The sequence below is a fragment of the Corvus moneduloides genome, chromosome 24 (assembly GCF_009650955.1).
Source record: "Corvus moneduloides isolate bCorMon1 chromosome 24, bCorMon1.pri, whole genome shotgun sequence".
In the NCBI taxonomy this organism is placed as follows: domain Eukaryota; kingdom Metazoa; phylum Chordata; class Aves; order Passeriformes; family Corvidae; genus Corvus; species Corvus moneduloides.
In genome coordinates this window covers 5,437,558-5,459,258 of record NC_045499.1, presented here as the reverse complement: position 1 = coordinate 5,459,258, position 21,701 = coordinate 5,437,558, and the positions used below count along the sequence as shown (strand labels likewise).

The 21,701-nt window shown below is 55.6% G+C and overlaps 1 protein-coding gene across 1 annotated transcript; it reads right to left on the bottom strand.

Annotated features, from left to right (window-relative positions):
* Window positions 1-2,400: 2,400 nt before the first annotated feature.
* Window positions 2,401-20,187, bottom strand: MFSD4A (major facilitator superfamily domain containing 4A). The gene is made up of 10 exons (XM_032133260.1): window positions 19,718-20,187; window positions 14,014-14,212; window positions 13,483-13,722; window positions 9,461-9,629; window positions 7,679-7,794; window positions 7,088-7,261; window positions 5,417-5,564; window positions 4,750-4,820; window positions 4,451-4,571; window positions 2,401-3,545 (listed from the first exon to the last, which is right to left on the bottom strand). The coding sequence occupies exons 1-10, from the start codon at window positions 20,170-20,172 to the stop codon at window positions 3,481-3,483; spliced, it is 1,758 nt and encodes a 585-aa protein (XP_031989151.1). The 5' UTR covers window positions 20,173-20,187; the 3' UTR covers window positions 2,401-3,480.
* Window positions 20,188-21,701: the final 1,514 nt, after the last annotated feature.

Sequence of the window (21,701 nt, the reverse complement as noted above, 5' to 3'; positions counted from 1 at the left end):
ATTTAAATCAATTTTTAGCAACTCCAGCACCCCCACCCAGCTGTGGTGCCGTGTGCCAGCATTGTCCTGTTCATTCCTGAAGTGCACATCTGTTTTGGGAAGGCAGTTTTGGTGTGGATTCCTTGCTGGAATTTTCAGGCTGAGCTGGGCTCTCGGCAGTTTTTTTTGGGAGCTGGGAGCAGATCCCTCCCTCTGGAACTCTGGGCTGGAGCCAGTTTTACCTTCCTGGGGTTTTCAGAACAATCAGTGGTGGAAACTCCCCCGAAAGCAGCAGAGGGGGAACATTTCCAGTGGCTCTTTCCAGAACAGAGTTGCATTTTTCTTTTCTCTATAAATATATATATATATAGTACAAATTCAAGAGGCAAAGTTATGTTGTAGTGAGTGTCTGAAACTTCCTACACTGGAGACTTTTCTGGACAAGACAACTGTAAAAGTCACCCCTTGTTCCAGCCGGGTGACCCTGCCTGGGACAGAATTGCTTCTCAGTCTAACTTTTTATTTTTAAATACCTTATTAAGAGTATCTTAATGCCATTGTGTTAAAAAAAAAATGCTGGTATGTAATGCAAGTACATAAATAGCCAAAGTTTTCAGTAATTGTTCAGTGTTACTAAATTTTGCTTTTATTTAACCTTCCAGGATAACATTTAGGAAGACCTTCAGTGTGTTAAATTATCCTGAAAATGAAAAGTCTGAGCAACTGGATTAGGGCAGGGATGGAGTTGTTTGAGCACATTTCAGGTTTGAATTCAAGTGGGAGGCAAAGTTTTTAAAGATGCAAAACTTCCTTTGCACTGTCCTGACACTTGGAAGTGACAAACGCTGCTTCGGCAGAGGCTCTTTGGGAATTGTTATTCAAACATCGTGAAGGTCTTTCCTGAGAAATCAGGTGACTTTTTTCTATTGCTTCGATTTTTGTGCAAAAAAAAAAAAAAAATACAAAAAACCAGACAAAAAAACCCCAAAACAAACCAACAAAAAAACTAAAAATAAAAATCAATGTATTGCAATCTTTTTTTTAAAAAACAATGGGGTGGGAATAGTTAAAGAAAACTATTTTATGTAAGAACTGACAGAGGGATTTTGCTTTGTATAATGCAAGCTGGCTTTAAAAAAGCATTGTAGCAAATTATTCAAGTCAATCATATGTTAATAGTTATGTGCAACCAGACATGCAAAACAATTGTATTTTTTTAAATAAATATTTTTAACAAAGTTTCTGCTCTTTTGACTGGGTTTGGTTTTGTTCTTTCAGTAGAGGAAATAGAAAGTTACAGCTGCAGGGGCTGTGATAAGGAGGGAGTTCATCAGACCTTGAGGTAAATTGTATTTTACAGTTTTTTGCTAAATCAGGTGCTATTCTGGGGAGAAATTTTCCTTAAAATAGTGGGTTTTTTTTTTCTCTAAGTAGCCAAAATGGAGATTGGAATTATCAAGCCCAAGAAATGTGATTGTGGATTTTAATTCAGAAGAGTTTGAGCTGTGTCTTCTCAAACCTGCCAGGCCAGAATGAGCTGATTTGAAAGCTGCCAGGCCTGGTGTGACACAAACCGAGGAGATTTCTTCCCAGCTCGGCTCCCTTCTGGAATTTCTTGGTGCTCATTTCCTCCGAGCAGAGCCCAGAGATGCTGTCACGGTGGGAGGGGCTCGAGGAAGGACCGAGGGAGGGGGGTTTTGTTTGCTGTAAAGGGGTTTTGCAGTCCGTGGTTATTGGATTCGGGGTGATTTATTCTGGGCAGCTCCAGGAGAGGAACAGTGGCATCCTCTGGAGCTGGAGCAGAATTACAGCCCGTGCTGGCCTGGCTGGGATCTGCTCTGGGGTTGGAATCAAATCCCAGAAGGGTTTGGGGTGGAAGGATCTTCAAAATCTTCTCATTCCATCGGCAGGGACATCTCCCTGTCCAACCTGGCCTGGAATTAGGTTCAGTTTCATTATAGGATCATAGAATAGATTCCAGCTGTGGGGTGTGAGGCAGGAGGGGGTCCCTGAAGTCCAGGGATGAGCTAAACCCAGAATTCAGCTGCATTGACCCCATCCAAACTCACCTTGAGGGAGAAAAAGGCAATTCAGCAACTCCAGGCTCTTTTCTACAGGAGTTTGTGGAGATGTTTTATGGCAGGGAGGAGCTGCTGCTTGGGAAAATAGGAATTTCCTAGAGAAGCTGTGGCTGCTCCATCCTTGGAAGTGCCCAAGGCCAGGCTGGAGAAATCTGGGACAGTGGAAGGTGTCCCTGCCCATGGCAGGGGGGGAACTGCATGAGCTTAAAGGCCCTTTCCAACCCAACCCATTCCACAATTCTGCAAATGCTAAAAGCAGTTTAATTAAAAATCTATTCAATTCAGGCTGTTTAAAAACTGAGAACTGGAGGTGTCGGAGTTACCTGAGTCCAGTCAGTGAGCAATTAGCAATCAATCACCTTTAATTAAACACTGCTTTATATACACACGTACATATGTACATCACATACAGCAGTTCAAGCGAGGAGTTACATCTGCAGCCACTCCGGGCAGGAGGAGCTGGATGGAGCCTTTACATTCCTCAAAAATCCAGTCCTTTCCTGGTGGCTGGGACAGGCCATGCGTGGGCTGTGAGAGTACCTTACACAAGGCACCTGGATGTGAGGATATTGCACAGGTGAAGCAGCTGGAGCCTGGCTCCCAAAAATCCCTTCTCTTGGAGCTGGAAATAAAACCACTCTAAAAAAGACACTGCAGCTCGAGGAGTGACTTAAAGCAAAACAAAGCAGCACGGCTCATTCTTGACTTAAAAAACCAAACAGAAACCCCCCCCCAGAAAAAAGAAAAAATAAAAATAAAAAGAAAGAAAAGCAAATTATTTTAAGTAATCAAGAGGCCTGAGCATGCTGAGTAAGACACTGTCCATGGTTAGAGTGTGGAATATACAGGAATCAAGTGTGCAAATTGAGACAGGCCCTGCTACCACTGTGTGCACCTGGAGGGGCTCTGCCCATGTGGAACTTTCCCCCCTTTGGAAGGATCAAGGGAGGTGACACTGACTCGAGGCCCTGCTGCACAAAACATGAATTAAAACCCAGGATTGTGCTGTAAATTCAAGGGGGTCCTGTGCCATCACAGGCCGAAAATAAAATCAATGCAGTGACCAAGCCGAGAGAACATTCAGTCTTGGATGAGGAGCGGAGAGCAGCTTTTCCTTCCCACCCTCTTTTCTGAACAGGTAAAAAAAGTTCATTTGCAGGAGGAAGTGTTGTGCAAACGTCCCTGCTTTCAGTCCCAGGGCCAGGCTGGCACTCGCAGTCTTTTTGGCACAAGTGCTACTGGCACCTCGTGCTCAGCTCAGATGTTTTGGGCTTGATTTCCTCGATTCTGACTTACCCCACCTACTGTGCTTTTGATTGCAGAGAACTTGCATGATTCAGTTCATTAAATGTGAAATCACCCTTAGGAGTAATGCTGAATTGGGGGTGGGTTTATTGCTTGTGCAGAGCTCGGCCCTCCCTCAGCGCTGGTACTGCCCCGTGTCCTCGGGCGCTGCTGCTTTGTCAGGGGAGGCCTCGTCCAGCTCTGCAAAAGATTCATTCAACGTTTCACCTGAATGGAAGGTTTAATTGAGATTAAAGGGGATGGGCATGAGGTTTCCCCCTCAGGAATGCTGCCATTCCATCACCCACAGCACTGAGTGCCACATCCAGGCCTTCCTTGGGCACCTCTGGGGATGGCAGTTCCGATGTTTAACAACCCTTTCCGTGAGGAAATTCCTGCTGCTGTCCAACCTGAGCCTCCCCTGGCACAGCTTGAGGTTGTTTCTTCTCATCCCACCCCTTATTCCCCGGGACAAGATCCCAAATCCTCTCTGGCTGCTCCCTCCTGTCAGGGACCTGTGCAGAGCCAGAAATTCTCCAGGCTGAGCCCTCCCAGCTCCCTCAGGATTCTCCAGACCCTTCCCCGGGTCCATTCCCTTCCCTGGACACGCTCCAGCCCCTCAAACTGGGGGTGCAGAGCTGGACACAGCCCTCGAGGTGTGACCCCACCAGTGCCCAGCACAGCCCAAGTGTCCCCAGCCACATTTTTGCCTGTCCCACTCTGCTCCTTTTGTACGAGGTGCTTAAAAAACCAACAGCAGCTCCAGACTGAGGTGATAACTAAAGACTCCTTTATCAGTGAAGCCTTTTCCAAGAACCTGACAGCTGCCCTTGCATGGCAGCCCCGCTGATTCCCTGGATTTCAGCCAGGGGACAGCCCAGGGAAGCTGGTGCTGTCTGTGATTCACAGACCATTCCTGCAGCAGAAAAGAAAGCAAACCCTGGGCTGTGGCTGCCAAGGCTTTGTGGGCAAGACAAAGCAGGAAAAGGAGAGAGGAAGCAGCAGAAAAATAAACATTTCCTTGCATTTTGCTGGAATGCTCTGGAGTGGGGCTTGTGCTGCTCTCGCTCCCATCCCAAAGCAGGGCTCGGGCTGAGGTTTCTTACCTGGGGAGGGCTTGGGGTACATCCTGTGGAAAAACACCAGGAGGGCGTAGAAGGTAAAGGCCAAGCATCCAAAGATCATGCCACAGACCAGGAAACTGTAGCTGCCCCGATCATGGATGATCTGCAGTGGGATGGACATAAAAAAAGGGATCAGACATCATCCAGATTCCTCGTGGATAATCAGGGAGGGCTTTGCTGGCCGATAACTCCAGGCTCAGGCAGTGCCCAAAAGCAGAACTGAGGTTTTGACTTCTAAATTCCAAATTTATTTTGGGTTTTGCCACCTCCTGGCTACTCACCGACCCCACCAGCAGCTGCAGCACCATCTCTCCAATGCCAGCTCCAGTCACCAGCACGGTTGTGGCACAACCTGCAAGGAAACAGGGCAAGGGGTGGTGGCAGCCGAGGTGGCACCGCCAGCAGGGCCACCCTGCACTCCTTTAAAGCTTTTCCGTGGATCTCACCACACGACAGCCACAAAATGTTCCCATTTAGTGTTGGAAATGCCTCTGCAGGCCTGCAGTGGTGCAGAAGGGTGAAAGTTAAAGCCCAAAAATCAATCTCCTGCCGCCTGGCTCTGCTGGCAGAGCTGATGTTGCCTCTTGCTGGAAAGGTTTTTATTTTTCTGTCTCACTGCCCCCGAGACAGAGGCTGGCAGAGAGCTCCTGGCCAGGCTCTGGGGTTTCCAGCTCACTGCTAATCTGGGGATGTTTTCGGAACCATCTCCCTCTAAAGCAGCGTTCCTGCCACTCCCTGAGATCCCCAAACCAAGAACCAAGGCCTGATCCCTGCCTGGGGCCATTATTCACCAGCGAAGCAGAGAATTTTACACTTTTCTGACTACGAGTTACAGTAAATCTGCCTTCAAAAGGCAAAAACCTGCTGAGGGGGGAGGGAAGGAGCTGCAAAAAGGGGATGGGATCCAAAAATCCACCTGGTCCTAGAGCTGCCCAAATCCCAGCTCACCTTTGTACTGCAGGATGTCCTCGGTGTAGGCCAGCATGCTGGGGAAGGTGCTGCTGAGGAACAGCCCCAGGGATGCTGTCCCCACAAACAAGAAAACCACGCTGGAGGAGAAAATCAGCAGCAGGAGGAAGGTGATGAGGACCCCGACCTGCAAGAAAGAAACATACACACAAAAAAATCAGTCAGAAAAATGCTGAGTGCAACAGGCTCTAGAGTTTAATAGGAAATAGTCTGGAAGAGAAAATACGTTTATTTTTAATAGGAAATAGTCTGGAAGAGAAAATATGCTGGGAAAAGAAAATCAGTGTTTGAGAAACTGAATGGCCAAAGAAAATCCATCTGGCTTTAAGGAATTGGCTAATTTTTATAATGTAATTTGGAAATCAAATCTCAATTTCATTATGTAGAAACGTAAAATTGTATCCGAAAAAACACCTTTAAATACAAGAGTACAACAACTTCCACAATATTGACATGTCTCAATCACTAATAATTCTTCATTCTGCTGAATAAGGCTGAAGTCACTCTCGATAATTACAGAATTAACTCTCAATACCTGCTCAGAAAGCAGCCACAGCATTAAAGCCGAAGAGCCAACTGCATTTAAATCAACTTTCCCTCACCTCTGGCTTGTAGGGGAAAGAACCGAAATCCCCAGGAAATGCCCGAGTGACGCAGGGCAGGGGCAGCAGAGGGAGCTCTGAGATTCCGGCTGGTTTTGTTTCAATTGCTCGGGCCCTGATTGCGGCCCTGTGCGAGCGCTCAGGAGCAATTTGGGTCCTAAAGAAGCCGAATTGGAGCTGGAATTTGTTACGGCAATGCTGCAACGACTCCAGGAGTTGCCGGATCCTACAGCAGCTCCAAGAACTGCCCAGGCTCGGCTTCAGCCAGGTGGATTTTTTACTCAGAACATCCCAAAATCTTTTCCCCACCCTGTTAGATGTGTGTAATGTGTTATATTACCAAAACGTAGCCACCAAAATCACCTCTGGTTCAAATAAACGGGGAGTTAACTGCCTGCTCGTGCTTTCCCTCTTCTTTCTAAGAAGTGGGAATGGGATCTGCTCCCTCCCTGGCTTCTGCCATGTCCTTACATGGATCTTCCTTACGCATCCCAAAAGGATTCCTGCCCCTTTCCCCAGGTGTTTTATTGACTTCAGCAACCTCTGACAGCTGCTGCAGCCTAAGCAGAGCATTTATGGAGTGATCTGCCGTCCCTTTCCCACGGCTGCCACAGGAATTAATTAATAAATAAAACTGGCACTTTTTTAGTGCTGACTCTGCCGGGGTTTTCCCAACTCTCACACCAGACCCACTGAGGCTCAGGAAAGTTGGGCAACCGAGTTTTAAATTGTGGCTACCTGGAGGGCACCTTGTCCACCGTACCTGTGCAAACCCCCCAGGCGTGAGAGGAGCTGCAGCTCCAAAGCAATCCCCTCAAAATCCCCTAAAATCACCCAAAAATCCCCCAAAAAATCACTGACATTGTCCCCAAATTAAACCAAAATCCCCCCAAATTCACCTCAAATGAATCCAAAATCCCCAAACTCCCAGTTCCCCCCCCCCCAGTTTTACCCATTCCAGGTTGTCCTGCAGGATCCAGGCCCCATCCAGCACCCGCAGTTTTTGGGGTGAGGAAAGAGAGATTAAGGGAATTAACCCCATCCTTACCACGTTGATGAAGACCATGGTGGCTGGCTTCATCCTGTAGGACACGGGGATGGAGATGAGCCTGCCCAGGGTGATGAAGCCCCAGAAGAGGCTGGGCAGGTACCCGGCCACCTTGTGCACCACGGACAGCGGCTCCTCCACGGCGTAGCTGTACACAAAGCCCGAGTACTCTCCCTGCAGGAAAAACCACCCTGTCACACCCTCGTGGGGACCTCAGGCTCCTCTGTCCCTCAGTTATTCATGGTGGCAGCTCTGGAGAGCTCACCCATGCTGGGACCCCTTCCCAAAGGGTTCGCAGCTCCACCAGCAGCAGAACGTGGGGTTTAATCTGTCCTGAAAGGGCAAAGCTCCACAGCAATTCCCGGGAAAAGCTCTGTCCCCGAGGGGCTGCCCTGCCCTTTCGGGGTTCCACACCCTCCAAACATCCCATTGAGAGCGCAGGGTTGGTTATCCTTGGAGATGGAGGGCCTGGGATATTCCCATAGCCGTGTAGCCCTGCTCATCATTAACCCCTGTGGCCCAGCAGCCGGGCTGGGGGTGTCACAGGGGTTTGGCAGGAAAAAATCCAGAGATTTGGCCAGCTGAACTCACCACGATCCCATCGGTCATGAAGAGAACCAGAGCCCCGGTGATGTGCACGGCGAAATAGGTGTAGGAAGCCCCTCGGAAGTTTTTGCTTTGGCAGCAGCTGAACAAATCCTCGTGACCTGGTGGAGAACAATGCAAAGCAACCTTGGCCAGAACGTCCCCCCGGGGCTGGGTGGCTGCCAGCCCTCAGAGGGGTTTGGTTTGTGGGACAGCTGCTGCAGGACAGACCCAGCCAGGACCTGAATGTGCGGCAGTGCTGAGCTCGGGGAGCTCCACTTCGCTTTTACCTTCCTCTAAGCTTCCAGAAGGAAATGGGAATGGGTACGGGATCTGCCCACAGCCTGGGATCCCAGATCGCCACAGCCTGGAATCCTGGTTCTTTGGGATACCTGCTGCCCACACCCTGGGATCCTGGGCTCTCCACACCCCGGGATCCTGGGCTCTCCCACATCCCGAGATCCTGGGCTCTCCACACCCCAGGATCTTGGCATTCCATACCCCGGGATCCTGGGCTCTCCACACCCCGGGATCCTGGGCTCTCCACACCCCGGGATCCTGGGCTCTCCACACCCCGGGATCTTGGGCCCTCCATACCCCGGGATCCTGGGCTCTCCACACCCCGGGATCTTGGCATTCCATACCCCGGGATCCTGGGCCCTCCATACCCCGGGATCCTGGGCTCTCCACACCCCGGGATCCTGGGCCCTCCATACCCCGGGATCTTGGCATTCCACACCCCGGGATCCTGGCTCTCCACACCCCGGGATCCTGGGCTTTCCACACCCCGGGATCCTGGGCTCTCCACACCCCGGGATCCTGGGCTCTCCCACATCCCGGGATCCTGGGCTCTCCTGCCACTTCTCTTACTGCAGCTGCTCGTGCTCCTCTTCCCAGTTTGGGGCTCCACACTTCTGACCCTGCTCTTACAGGCAATAAAACCTTGACTAAAGCACTCATGGCCCAAATCCCCTCATCCCTGGAGGGATCACAGGAGAGCCCTGCCCAGGAGAGCTCCCATTCCTTGGATAATGGATATTGAACCCAACAACGGGGATACACACACAGAGCTTGGCATCACCCCGAGCCTTCCCGCCAGCACCTCACCACATCCCAACTCCCCCTCACCTTCCAGAATTCCCTAAAACTCCCTTTTACTGCCCAGGGGCAAAGCCATCTCTCCAGGAATAACAGGGAACACTCCCCATAGCCCTAAACCATATTTACTTCCGAGATTCACTGTTTACCCAAAGAATTGACTCTGGCACGTCTCTCCTGGGCAGCAAGGAACAATGTCACCATTGTCCCCAAGACAGGGTGCAGCCTTGAGTTCAAGAGTAAACTATTTCACTCTTTCCCTCAAAGAAGGGGGGAATAAAAAAAAAAAAATCCTATAAAAATCAGCATCTGCAGCACAGTGACCACTTTTAAACTGAACATCCAGCGAGAAAGATGTCCCAAAACCAGGAGGGAATGAAGGGGCACAACTGCCACATGTCCCTAAAGGGTTGGGGGGCGCTGGGGTTGGCTTGAGGATGGCATGGAATGGAGAAACACAGCCTGGAGAGCTCATTAGGATTGGGATACCAATCTCTGTTCAAGATTCCATCTAATTTGAGGGCAATTAAGCACCAAATGGATTGTTTGAATACTCCTGGATTGGATCCCTGTGCACGCTTTGGAAAGTTCCCTCCTCAGACAGCAGCACTGGATCTTTCATTACATCCAGACACGCTCAAACACGGCTTTTTCTCCCCAAAATCCATAAGAGAGGCATGCCCAGCTCACCTGCAGCCGTGTGGGGTCTCTGGCCAGCCGTGGAGAGCTCGTCCTTGTCGCCAGGCCGTGTCTCCAGGGCCAGCTCGTCAGCTGACAGCAGCGGGTGGCTGCTGCCGTTGAAGCAGGGGACCATCCGCTCCTTGTAGAGCAGGAAGAACACAGCGATGGGCACGGGCAGCTGGGGAGGGGACAGAGGGGTGGCTGAGCACCTGAACCTCCCAAAACCACAGCGCAGCTCCCCCAGCAGCAGCGTTTTGGGGTGCTGAGCTTGGCTTCCGCAGGGGAGGTGCCGAGAGCAAGGAGAGGTGGGGATGGGATAAGGAGAGGCTGAGGGAGGGATGGAGGCTGGGTGGGGGGAAAAAAGGAAGAAAATTGGGAGAAAAGTCTCCTGATCTGCTGGGACATCCCCAGCCAGTGCCAGGTTCCAGCAGTCACCTGGAGCTGGGCACGGGGACCCTGGGACAAACCTCCCAAAGTGCCACCCCAGCCCTCCAACCCCGAACGTTCCGGTGTCCAACTCTCGGCCGCTCCTGCCCGGAGAACGAAACCACGAAGCCGCTGCTGCCTGTGGGGAGCGGAGCAGCTGGAGCTGCAGCTGGAATTCCCCGGGAGGGAAGGGGGAGCTGCTCCCAGCCCCGTCCCCGGCCATTAGCAAGGGGTTGCTCAGCACCTCCTGAGAGAGGAGCCCGTGGTTCCCAGGCCAACAGGGACGGCTCTGCTGCAGCCCAGTGACCTCCAGCAGCCCCTGGGCACAGCCTGAGTGGAGCAGAGAGGGTCCAGCCGCGGCTCTGGGGTCCTCTGTGCACCCAGGGATGCTCCAGCACCCCACGATCCCACCACAAGTCCCACAGTCCCACCCCACATCCCCACTGGATCCATGGGGCAGCAGGACCCCCCGGCACGGTGATCCCATGGGATGAGCCCGCTCCCAGCACACACCCACGACTCCGTGGTGCCTCCAAATCCACAGGGAATCGCTCTTTTTCTCCTGCTGAGGAAACAGAGGGAAGCAAACGAAGCCCTCCCGTCTCCTCCCAGCACAACCCAGCGGTGTTTACACTGCAACCAACTGGGGGAGAAAGCCAGGAAATCCTAAGTGACAGCTCATTCCCTTGTTTTCTACATGTCTGGGAGCAAGTGGGAGCTCCAGCTCCAAATTTCCTGCCTTTTGTTGGCTCGTGGCATGATTTAAATGTATGGAGAACTCCCCCCCTCCCTCACACCCCGCCCCTCACGCCTGAATTCATTTATGAGGCCTGCATTGTTCTGGGAACAATGGGAATAGGAACAGTGAGTTCGGTCCCATGGAAGAAAAGTGCATTTGCTTGATAGTTCTGATCCTTCCGGAGGTCAGGACCAGATTTTATTCTTCTGAATTGCAGATTTAGCAAAAATATTCTCCCACCCCCAACCAGGGGCCTGGCCGTGCAGATAACGGCCCTGGGCACTCCCAGCCTCGAGGAGCCTGCACAGGACAAGGCCCCAGTTTGGGATTCCCCAATTCCCAGTCCCACCGTGGGTGTATCCCTGCCCTCCACACCCTCACCTTCAAATCCAGCTGGTCCTTTTTGCTTTAACCAGGCTGGGACATTTTTAGGAGGTCCCAGCCCTGGCTGTGGTCACTGAGCTGGACCCCCCATCCCATCCCATCCCATCCCATCCCATCCCATCCCATCCCATCCCATCCCATCCCATCCCATCCCATTCCTCCTGGGCAGCCAGGTTTGGATACCACTACCAAATTCCTTCCCAGGATATTTTTTGCTGCTTTTCTGGGTTGGTTGGGTTTTTTTTTTTTTGGCAGGAAGATTTTCTTTTCCCAAGGGGAAAAGGCACCTGAGCATCCCCCAGCAGGAGCCAAGGGCCGAGCAGAGACCCCAATTCCCTGCACCCAACGCTCCAGCTCCACTTCCCAAATTCCCAGGGCCGCTCCATCCCTGCCCTGGCAGCTTTTATCCATCCTCATAAACTCACTAAGTTGCTGCATCCCCCAGCTCAGCGTGGGGATATTCCAGCTCCTTCTCACTGCTATTTCGGTCTGTCCCCCCAGGAATCCAGGATTGTTCCCTGCCATTGTATCCCAGGCTCCTTTGGAGCAGCCTGAGCACAATGGAGTGTCCCACACTTCCCCTGGGAAAGCACCTTCCGGACAAACACATCCCTCTCCGAGGAACATTTTCCTGATTTCCAGCCCCTTGGAACGGGCTGGATGATGAAATTTCCGTTCTGTGGGAGAACTGAATTTTAAAACATGGGGGTTTTGTTCCAAAATCGGGATGAAAAGGCAAAAAATCTTTCTCGTCAAATGAAAGATTTCGGCTGGGAGCGATCCAAGCGCTTTGTTTTGATTATGCTGAGCTGCCTCATTTTCCCAAAGCAAACCCATTTTGCTTCAATAACATCGGCACAACTCCACTGTCAGCTCCGCACGGAGCACTTGTGCCAGAGTCAGATTGAGACATTTCCACTCTAAACAAAAGCAAGAGCTCGAAATGAATCATTTCAGCTCGTGCCTTGTCAGAATCCACACAAAAACCGGGATGGAAATGTGGGATTTGGCCATTTTAAAACCAAGCTGCTGCTCCTGGTTTCCATTTCTGTCGTTAACTCTTTTCATCCATGTCCCTGGAGGTTTAAAAAACCATTCCCATCATCTTCCTCTGCTGCTTCCACCTTGAAAAGGGTCAGCAGTTTGGAGCTGAGCTGCTCCCAGCATCTCCAGTGGGTTGGGATGGAACAAACAGGGAATAAAAGTAGCTCCCTCCGTGAGGATTTGGGAAAAGCAATCACAGACGTCCAACTCCCCGCTCTGCATCTGTTGTTTAACCCTTATCCCCAAACCCATGGGTCTCCCAGCCTCCCTGCCGTATTCCTGGTGTTCCTCCACAGCCTGTGGGAATCCTGGGAATTCTGTATTCCACCCACCCGCCCGTGCATGCAACACTTGAGCGTGTCCCGATGCACAAACCCAGCTCAAACCCACAATCCATGTGGTGCCATCCCACCCCAAAAATACCCACAGGACACTGCTGGGGACAGAGAGGGGGCTGGAAATCCCCATCAGTGCTCCCAGAATGTGACACATCATCGGGCTCAGAGCAGGTGTTAAACTCTGCTTCCAAACTAAATTGGTTTGCTCGGAGTCCTCTGGCTCTGGAGTAACTAAAAGCTCATTTCCCATGGCACAGGCAGAGCTGGAGGTAATTAAAGCGGCCTCTCCTCCCAGGCTGGGCAGTTTTTGGGTAACTCTGCTCAGAAACTCATCCCAGCACGTGCCCAGCTGCTTCACCTGCCTGAGCTCCTCCCACAGGTAGCTGGGAGGGCCTCAAAACCCTTGGATAGGGGGAAATGGGGATGTTCTAGGAATTTAATAAATGGGGAAAGCCCAAGGGAAGCAGCTACAGCTCCCTTTGCCTGGTGCTGATGGAGAGGTGCCAAACCAAGGGCTGCTCAGTGGCCAGGGACGGGAGAAGGGGAGCCTGCACAGCCTCAGCCTCTGACAGCTCAATTCCAGAGGGAAGGAGCTGCCAGGCAGGTCCTTCTGGTAGGATCACCCATTTTACTGCAGGAGCCCCCTGGGGACAGCAGGCCCCTCATCTCCCTCCCAAAGGAAGAATTTTACACCTGCTGGGATCTCCAGGAAAAATAATAAACTGAGAAACACCCTGATCCCTTCTGCCCTGTCAGCCATCACTGACGGATAACATCCCTGCAAATCCCCTGCTGCCAGGCCCTCCCCGCACCACCAGCTCCTCCCCAGCTGAGCATGAAGGAAAAACTCTGGATCTGAGCAGAGTTTGCTGGTCCAGCTCCTGCCTTTGTCCCAGAGAGCTCAGACAAATCCCTGAATCCATCCAGCGGTGAAGTGTCCTGGTGGAAACCGGATTTGGCAACAAATGCACCTTTCCTGTGGAGCAGCACAGCCATCCCTGTGCCTCCTCCCACTGCCAGGACCCCCCAACACCACAAACCCCTGCAAATCCCCGGAGCAGGGATGTTCTCAGCTGGATATTCCTGGCTGCAGCACTCACATTGATGAGGGCCATGATCCAGAAGGCGTAGGACACTCGTGTCACCACCATGCCCTTCATGGGCAGGTCATAGTGGGACAGGTTCCCCGGGTGGTGCGGCACAAGGGACTTGCGGATGTGCGGGAGGTTGCTGGAGGCGTTGGCCGTGCCGTTGGCCAGGATGCAGTTGGTGTCCGACAGGAAGGGGTCAGCGATCAGGGGGCTCAGCAGCGCCCCGAAGCCCACGAAGAAGTGCAGGGCCTGCAAGAGGTGAGGCAGTGGAGCAGGAGGGAGGCAGAGCCCTCCAACACCTCCTCAGAATCACAGAATCAATTAAGCTGGGAAGGACCTTTGAGGTCAACGAGTCCAACCTGTGACTTGACCCCACCCTATCACCAGACCATGGGGCTCGGTGCCACAGCCAGGCCTTCCTCAAACACCTCCAGGGGTTGTTCCTCCACCATTTCAATGCCCAACCACCCTTTCTGGGAAGAAATTCCCCCTAATGTCCACCCTAAACCTGCCCAGGGAGGGTGAGGGCCCCGCTCTCACCTGCAGGAAGATGGCAGAGTCCTTCTGGTAGATCTTGACCAGCTGCATGTTGGAGATGGTGTCGATGCAGCCCATGGCCAGCCCGGCCACGGCCATGACCACGGCCAGCACCACCACGTTGTGGCACAACGGGATGATGGCGAACACCAGCGAGATGGCCAGGGACGAGGCGAAGAGGGCGAGCAGGGACTGGGCCAGCCTGGGGCGGGGAAAGGTGGGACAGGATCAGTGCCACCAGTGCCACCACCAGAGCTGCAGCCACACCACCCCCACCTCCTGCTCCCAACCTCCCCCCGGGAGCTGCAGCTCCAACGCCAGCAGCTCCAGGTTTTCTGGTGAGAGGAGGGAGATGCTCCACACCCCACAGCCCAGTGTCACCCCTGCAGCAGCTCTGGGGCGCTGCCACCTCCTGCCTGGAGGGTGATGCCTCCAAGGGGCAGATTTTGCACCCAGCTTTTGAGGAGAAGAGCAACCATCCCTCCAAACCCGCATTCAGGGCAGGATAACAACCTGTCCTTTCAGGCCGGGCATGGAGACGGAGGGATGTGGGGCTGTGCAGGTGAGGCCCCATCCTGACTGTGGAGCAGCTCCAGGGCTGGTGGCGATCCCAGAGCTGCCTGGAGGTGCTGCCCTGCTCCCAGGGAAGCGGCTGCAGCTCCCTCTCCGTGCCCTGTGCCCCGTTCTGGCAGCGCCATCCCTGCTCCCAGCGGGACACGCTGGGACGCGGCACCGCTGCCGTTCCCAGCCGCTCTCCAGCCCTCGCTGTCCCCGGGAGCGGCCCGGGAGCTGGGATGTGTCCCCTCCCGGGGGCTGGGATGTGTCCCCTCCCGGCTCCAGCAGCAGCCGAGCCAGGGAACAGCACCCGGGCTGGCACCGCGCGGCCCCGGGGCTGCCAAGAGGGAAGGCAGGAAGGAAGGAAGGAAGGAGGGAAGGAGGGACCCGACAGCGAAGCGCTGGAACGAGCCGAGGGATGGGACTGGGAAGGCACCGCAGACAGCGAGGGGCACACACAGGTCCCTGTCCCAGCCCCGGAGGAGCCCGGTGTGATGGCAGCTGGTAATTAGCAGTAATTGGGGGATGTGGGGCTGATCAGCGCTCAGGAACATCCCCAGCAAGGAAACCGCACCCCCCCCTCCCTGCTCCACAGCCCGCAGCCAGGCTGGAGAAGGCGCTGAGGAGGAGGAGGAGGGTGGAGGAGGCCCAGCTGCCAACCCTCCTGCCCTGCCAGGACAGCCTGGCCATGTCCTTGTCACTGCCCCGGCCCGGTCACTGCCCTCATTCCTCTGCAGCCCCACGGTGACCTGGCCCTCCATGTCCTGCTCACCGCTCTCGCTGGAGCAAACGGGCCAAGGGCACCTCTCGTGCACCTCTCTTTTCTTCTGCTGCCCTGTGGCACCAACCCGGCCGTGCCAGAGCCTCCCTGTGCCCGGCCCAGCCAGGCTAGGCAGGAGCAAACAGTATTTTTCAAAGCTGTGACTACTGATGGTCCTCTGACAGCAGAGCCGTGGGATTTCTGGGGGAGGGAAAGAGGGAGGGAGGGAGCCGGGCGAGATGTGCACAGTCACGGCAGGAAAAGCGCCTGGCAAATGAGAGAGGAGCAGCTCCCAGCCCGGAGAGCCGAGGCAGCTCCCTCCAGGGAGGGGAGAGAGGCAGCGGCACCAGCAGCTGGTGCATCCGAGGCCGGGAGCGAAGGGAAAACCTCACAAACCATTCCCAAAACGCCTCCCCTGCAGAACCCTCCCGGCCTGGCTGGGGAGCAGGTTCATCACCAGTGTGAAACATTAACTGGGGGGTGATGTAATGTCCTTAATAAGCGTTAAAAATCTCACCCCGGTTTGCCCCAATGGGGAAAAATTCCTGCCTGCAGCTGTGGGTTAAAAACACAGCTGGATCCCCTGGGAATGCCAGCACAGGGTGGCACCCAGCCCTGCTGCCCTTGGCAGGAGCGGGGACCAAGGAACCCCAAGGGTTGGAGCTGGGGGCACAGCTTAGCACCTAGGGGGGCACTGAAGGATTTCCTGAGACACAAACCCCTCGGGAAGCAGCTGAAATGAGGCACACCGTGATTCCAGCGTGTCCTGATGATGCCAAACCCCTCCAAAGGGCTGGAAAAGCAGCCCTGATGTCACAGCCTGGTCTCTGTGTCCCCAGCACAGCTCTGGCCCGGCCCAGGACAGGCTCCACTCCAGCAGGGTGTGAAACGAGCCTTGAAATGTCCCAGATTTTGTTTCAGGAGCACCCAGAGCAGATCCTGGCTCCCTCACAAGCCTGCAGCTGCCTGTGAGAGGTTTGGGCTGATCTCCATAGGATCAGGATGGGCAATTCCATAGTCAATCCTGCAGTTCCAAGCAGCAGAGCTTCCCCTCTCCCTCCCACGTGGATTTAGGAACCCCCACCCCGGTGTTCCTGTTGCAGCAGGATCTCTTCAGCTCCAAGCACAGTTTTTTCCCCCACCCCAGGGAGCGTTTTCCAAGTCCCTCACATCAAGAAGAAAAATGATAATCAGGCCAGCTCAGACTTGCAAAACTGATCATTAAAAACCCAAAGCCCCGAGGGGACAAGGTGAGGATGCGGAGGAGGGGAGGAGGATCCTACAGCAGCCTCCAGAGCCCCCCCGTCTCCTGCAGGAAGCAGGGCCAGGCTCGGGGAGCTCTGTGTCCCCAAGGAGCTCATCCTGCGCTGCTCTCTGAGCAACAAAAGGTGGCAGTGACAAGTGAAGTGTCCTGGGAGTTCCAGAAACCTCCAGGAGATGGGAATCTGGAGGGCAGGGAGAGATTGGGGTCATTCCTGTGAGCTGGGGATGTGCACAGGCGCTGTGAAAGGAGAATAAAAGGGTCCCATCTCCTGGGGCCCGCAGGAATGGGGTGGATCACACTAAGAGAAGCCTGCCCAGGGTCCAGCATAGCTCCAGAGCCCCCAGTGCCCTCCTCGTCTCTGCCCACACCAGCGGGATCAGCCCAGGGCTGGCCCAAACCCTGGGAGCAAAAGCAAATTTTCAACAAGACACAAAAATGCAGGTCCTGGATTAAAAAAAAACCCAAACGCCAATCTGGGGCACTCTGGTGCTCCCATCACCAGTGTGTGCAGGATTTTAACTTCACAATTCAAGCCTGAAATGCAACAAAATAGGGAAGGAAAGTGAAATGCAGGTGCACAGAGCTCCCACTGGAGCTGGCAGTGCCAGGGATGGGAATTTCCCCAAAATTTCACCACCCCCTCGTGTGTCTGAGCCCAGGCTGGTCCTCCCAGCACTCCCACCCCATCGCTGGGGCTGCTCCTGCAGGGGGCTCCTGGGAATCCTGTCCAGGTCATTCCAGGGAAGGGGAATCCTCAGGATGCTCCCACAGAGGAGCTCAGGGCTCCTTCCGGGGGCTCAGCTCCTGCCGGGGCTCTCTGTGCTCCTGCAGCCCCTGGGATCGAGGAGCGCTCAAACCCCGACCCCAGGGATGCAAAACCCCTGGGAACAGCTGCATGTCTGGGGCAGAGCCTGTCACACGTCCCAGCAATCCCCAGGGAGGCGGCACCGGGGGGCAGCAGCCTGGAGTGAACCTGCAAACCACAACCCCTGCGTTTCCTGGGGGGCTGCTCCCCCAGCCCCGGCTCTGCCCTGCCCAGAGGCTCAGGGAAGGGAGCAGCAGCAATCCCAGGACTCCAGGACAGAGCAGCAGCGTCGTTGCTCCATCCCTCGGGGAGCCTGGCAGGAGCAAACTTTGTACTTCCCTGAAATCTCACACGAGAGGGAATTCTGGAGCCGGCTCATGCTGGAGGGACAGGTGCCGGCGCTGTGCTCCCTCCTCCCAGGGCTCCAGGAGCAGGGAGCAGCACCCAGCAGCTTCTCTGGGGACAGGGAGCTGGGTGTAGGTCTCACCACCCATTCCTGCCCCAGACCCCGGCACTGCTGTCGCTCATGAGTCCATCGCCCGGACCAATTGGATCCAAAGGAGCAGAGTCTGCGTCCCTCAGGCACCAGGAGTCACACCCAGCTCGCAGCCAGACTCCCGGGATGCTCCACAGCAGCTTTCCATCTCCTAACTGGAAAAGATGACCTGGCCAGTGCTCCTCCCTGCCTGGCACCAAGGCCCCGAGGCCGGCGTAATTTGATTTATGAACCCTTGGCAAGACAGCTCAACCCATCCATCCCTGAAGGAGGGATTGTACCGGAGCTCCTGGAGCCTGAACATTATTATTCCCACACGTTTGGAGGCTGCAAGGCTCTGAGTAACCCCCTCGCAACACTCACCAGCTCCAAATATCCCAAATATTCCCTCCTGCCTGCCTGGCAGGGCTGTCAGTCCCCAGTGGGGTTTGCAGGCACTTCACAAACCCCTTTTTCTCCAAGATCCCAAACACATCCTGCTTCACAACCAGCACCAAACACACTCTTTTCCCCCCCCAAAGCGCAGCTGCAGAGTCAAAAGTTTGGGAGTCTCCGAGCACGAAACCCCAAATGGGCTTTGTGTTCCCACCGGGCCGGAGCTTTGGGAAGGAGCTGACAGCAGGAACCAATTCTGCATTTTCCTTCCCTGCTCCTCCAAACATATGCGAGGCAGCCGGGGGCTGGCAGCGGCTCTGCTGCTGACCCAGCGCTGCCGGAGCTGTGCCGGAGCTGCAGCGAGGTCCCCCCGTGCTGTCCCCATTCCCCTGCGCCCCACCTGCCCCCTCCTCCCCCGGCACAGCCCCACAGAGCGGCTCCAGGGAGCCTCGGAGGACCAGGACAGCTCAATGTCCCACAGTGGTGATTCCCAGGTGCTCCAACACCTTCTCCATCAGCCAGGGCTCCCCTCAACCCGCAAATATTTAACACCGAGTGGTTTTCAACGAGGTTTTTAAAGGATTCCTGGGAAATTCTCCCATCTCCACCTCAAGCACACTCGTGGTGCGTGGATCTCACACGCACACGGAGCTGACGCGTTACATCACCGCCCTGAGGAGCGGTGACAATGAAAATAATCAGCTGATCCTCGGAGCTGTCACCAAGCCTCAAATCAAACGCCTCCCTGACAATCCTCAGGCTTGAGCCAGCGTGGATTATTTATCTTCAACACATCCTGGACACGAGGCTCGGTGCGAATCCCTGTCTGGGTCACTCAGCGGCCCCTCAAGGTCCCTGCTGACCCCCCGAGCCCCTGCCCGGTGTCCCCCCGCCTCAGCCAGACCACGAGGACCACTCTCATCCCTCCACGTGTTTGCCCAAACTCCTGGAAAACGCGGCACTGCCACCACCATTTCCGACGCCGAGGTTATTAAAACACACTTCCAAAAATATTTTTGCCGATAAACAGCCAAGGTTAAGGAAAAAAAAAAAACCAAAAAAACAAACCACCCTGGCGGGAAGTTCTGGCTGGAACTTCACGCTGAGGCTGTGGCTGCGCGGGGCTCCAGGGAGCGGCGGCTCCTCTCCAAGGGGATGGAACCGCACCGGGAGCGGAGCGGCGGCTGCGGAGCGGCTCCGGCCCCGCTGGCCCCGGGAAGCCCCCTCCCCTCCCAGGCCGAGAGCGCTGCGGACCCTCCGCGACGCCCCCCGCGCTCGCTTCCACACGGGAATGGTTTTCCCACGCAGCATCCCGGCTCAGCCCCGCAATCCCGGCGGGAGGGAGGCGAATCCCGGGAAAGCGCTGCCCACCCGCGAGCCGGGGTAAGCGAGGGGGGTCTGCGGGGCGCTGAACCCCCCGAAGGAGGAGCGCTGAGTTTGCCAGGCTCTTACGTCCTCTTGAAGACCCCTCCGAGGCAGCTGCCGAGCAGGAGGCAGAACTGCTGCGAGAAGAAGACCCAGGTGATCTGCGAGAGGGAGCTCTGGGTCTGGCAGCGCAGGTCCAGCAGCGTGGGCCCCAGGAAGGCGATGCAGAGGCCGAAGCTGAAGAAGACGCTCCAGTAGGTGAGGGTGGGCTGCAGGTTCCTCCGGAACCGCGCCGACACCCGCTCGTCCCACCACATCCTGCGCGGTGGCGGCGGCGCGGGGCGGCCCCGCTGCTGGAGCTCCGGCGCTGGGCTCCGGCCCCGCCGCCGCCCCGCTGCCGTGCCCGGCCCCGCTCCTCCTTTGCGGGATGTGGCTCCCGATCCCGCCGCGCCGGGCGCTGGCTCCGCCTCCGGGGCCGGGCGGAGCGGGGCCCCTCTCCATCCCCGCCGCCCCCGGAGCCGCCCCGCCGGACCTCGGCGCATCCCTCAGGGGCTGAAAGCAGAGCCCTGTGTCCCCCCTCATCTTCTTCCCCCTCTTCCCTCTCAATTCCCCCCCGCGGGGGTCGCATCATCCCCCCAAAATTGGGGCGACCCCTCTGCGTGCTCCGCGCCCCCCCACCCCCGGCATTAAACCACTGCCACAGCAGCTACACCCGCTGGAACAGAGCACAGCCGAGCCAGGAAATCCAGAAATCCCCCTTTTCTTCCCTGCTGCCAGCCCTCCCCGCGGTCCCCCGTGGCCCTAAAAAGGTGCCACCGTGCCAGACAAACGCAATTAAAGTTGCCCCTTCCCTGGATAAGCAGCACAGGCTGCCTTGGGGCGGGGGGAGGGCGCGTGTTTTAAAGCCGGAGCGGTTGATGCTTACGCAAAAGGTCTTCTCTAGAGGATGGGTTTATAAATATTTCACCTACTTTAGCTGGGGAAGGCTGGCAATTTTTAGAACACTCTTTCCAGGCAGAGCAGAGCCGGTGGAGCTCGGCCATGACGGAGTGCTGGCTGCAGGTGCCCGGCCGGCCACAGGAACTCGCCCATCCCGTGACCCGTGCCTCTGGAATGCCGCTCCGGGGCTGCAGGTGCTCATTCCCACCTGGCCATAGCTTAATGTTTAGCCAACCCCAAATTGCATCCAAGCCCTTGTTCTTCCGTGCCATCCTCGCCACAGCGTAGGATCACGGCCCCTTCCACCGCCGCAGGGGACAAAGGGACTCTGAGAGCGAGGGAGAGGTGATAATGGCACCCCCACCCCCCCAAACTGCCCCAAACTCGGCGCTCCTGCGGCTGCCGGGCGCCTGAAGCCATTAGGCAATCAAAGAGCAGCTGAAGCGCCTGGAGGGCCGGGAGCAGCGTCCTTATCCTGCGTGACCGCTGGGAATGGCGAGGGCCAGGCGGGAGCGCAGGATTTGCTCACGGACAGGGAATGAGTCAACGGCAAGGGCGGAAATTGGGTTTTATCATTAGGAGAACAAACGCCTCCCAAAACAGCCGGGATGGGGACGCTGAGCCACAGCCTCGGGCTCTCCCTGCCAGGCAGAAACTCGATTTGAGGCCGCGCTGCTGCAGCAGCCTCTGCCTCCCTTCCCCATCCACACGCGGAGGATGAGGGAGAAAGGATTGGGATGACAAAGGCCTTTCCATCAAAACCTGCTGGGAAAGGCAGGCAGGGGCACTGCTGCACCCACCTGGGCGTGTTCCCGTGCCACCTGCTCCAGGTAACCCTGGCTGGGTGATCTCCAGAGGTCTTTTCCAACCCAAACAATTCCATGCTTCTGCGATCTCCCGGCCTTCCTTTCCCATCCATCTCCCTGTGCACGGAGCTGATGGAAGAGCTGATTCTCATCTCCCACGCTCCAGGGGCTCTGCCCCAAAACAACGACTGACAAAGCTTTCCCTGTGCCTCCCCCGGGCCACATTCCGGATCTTTATCTGGAGATAAGGGGGATCCAGGGAGCTGGGAGACCTGAATTCCACTGCTCCATCCCCCTCGGGAGAGCATCAGCTCTCCAGGCCTTGA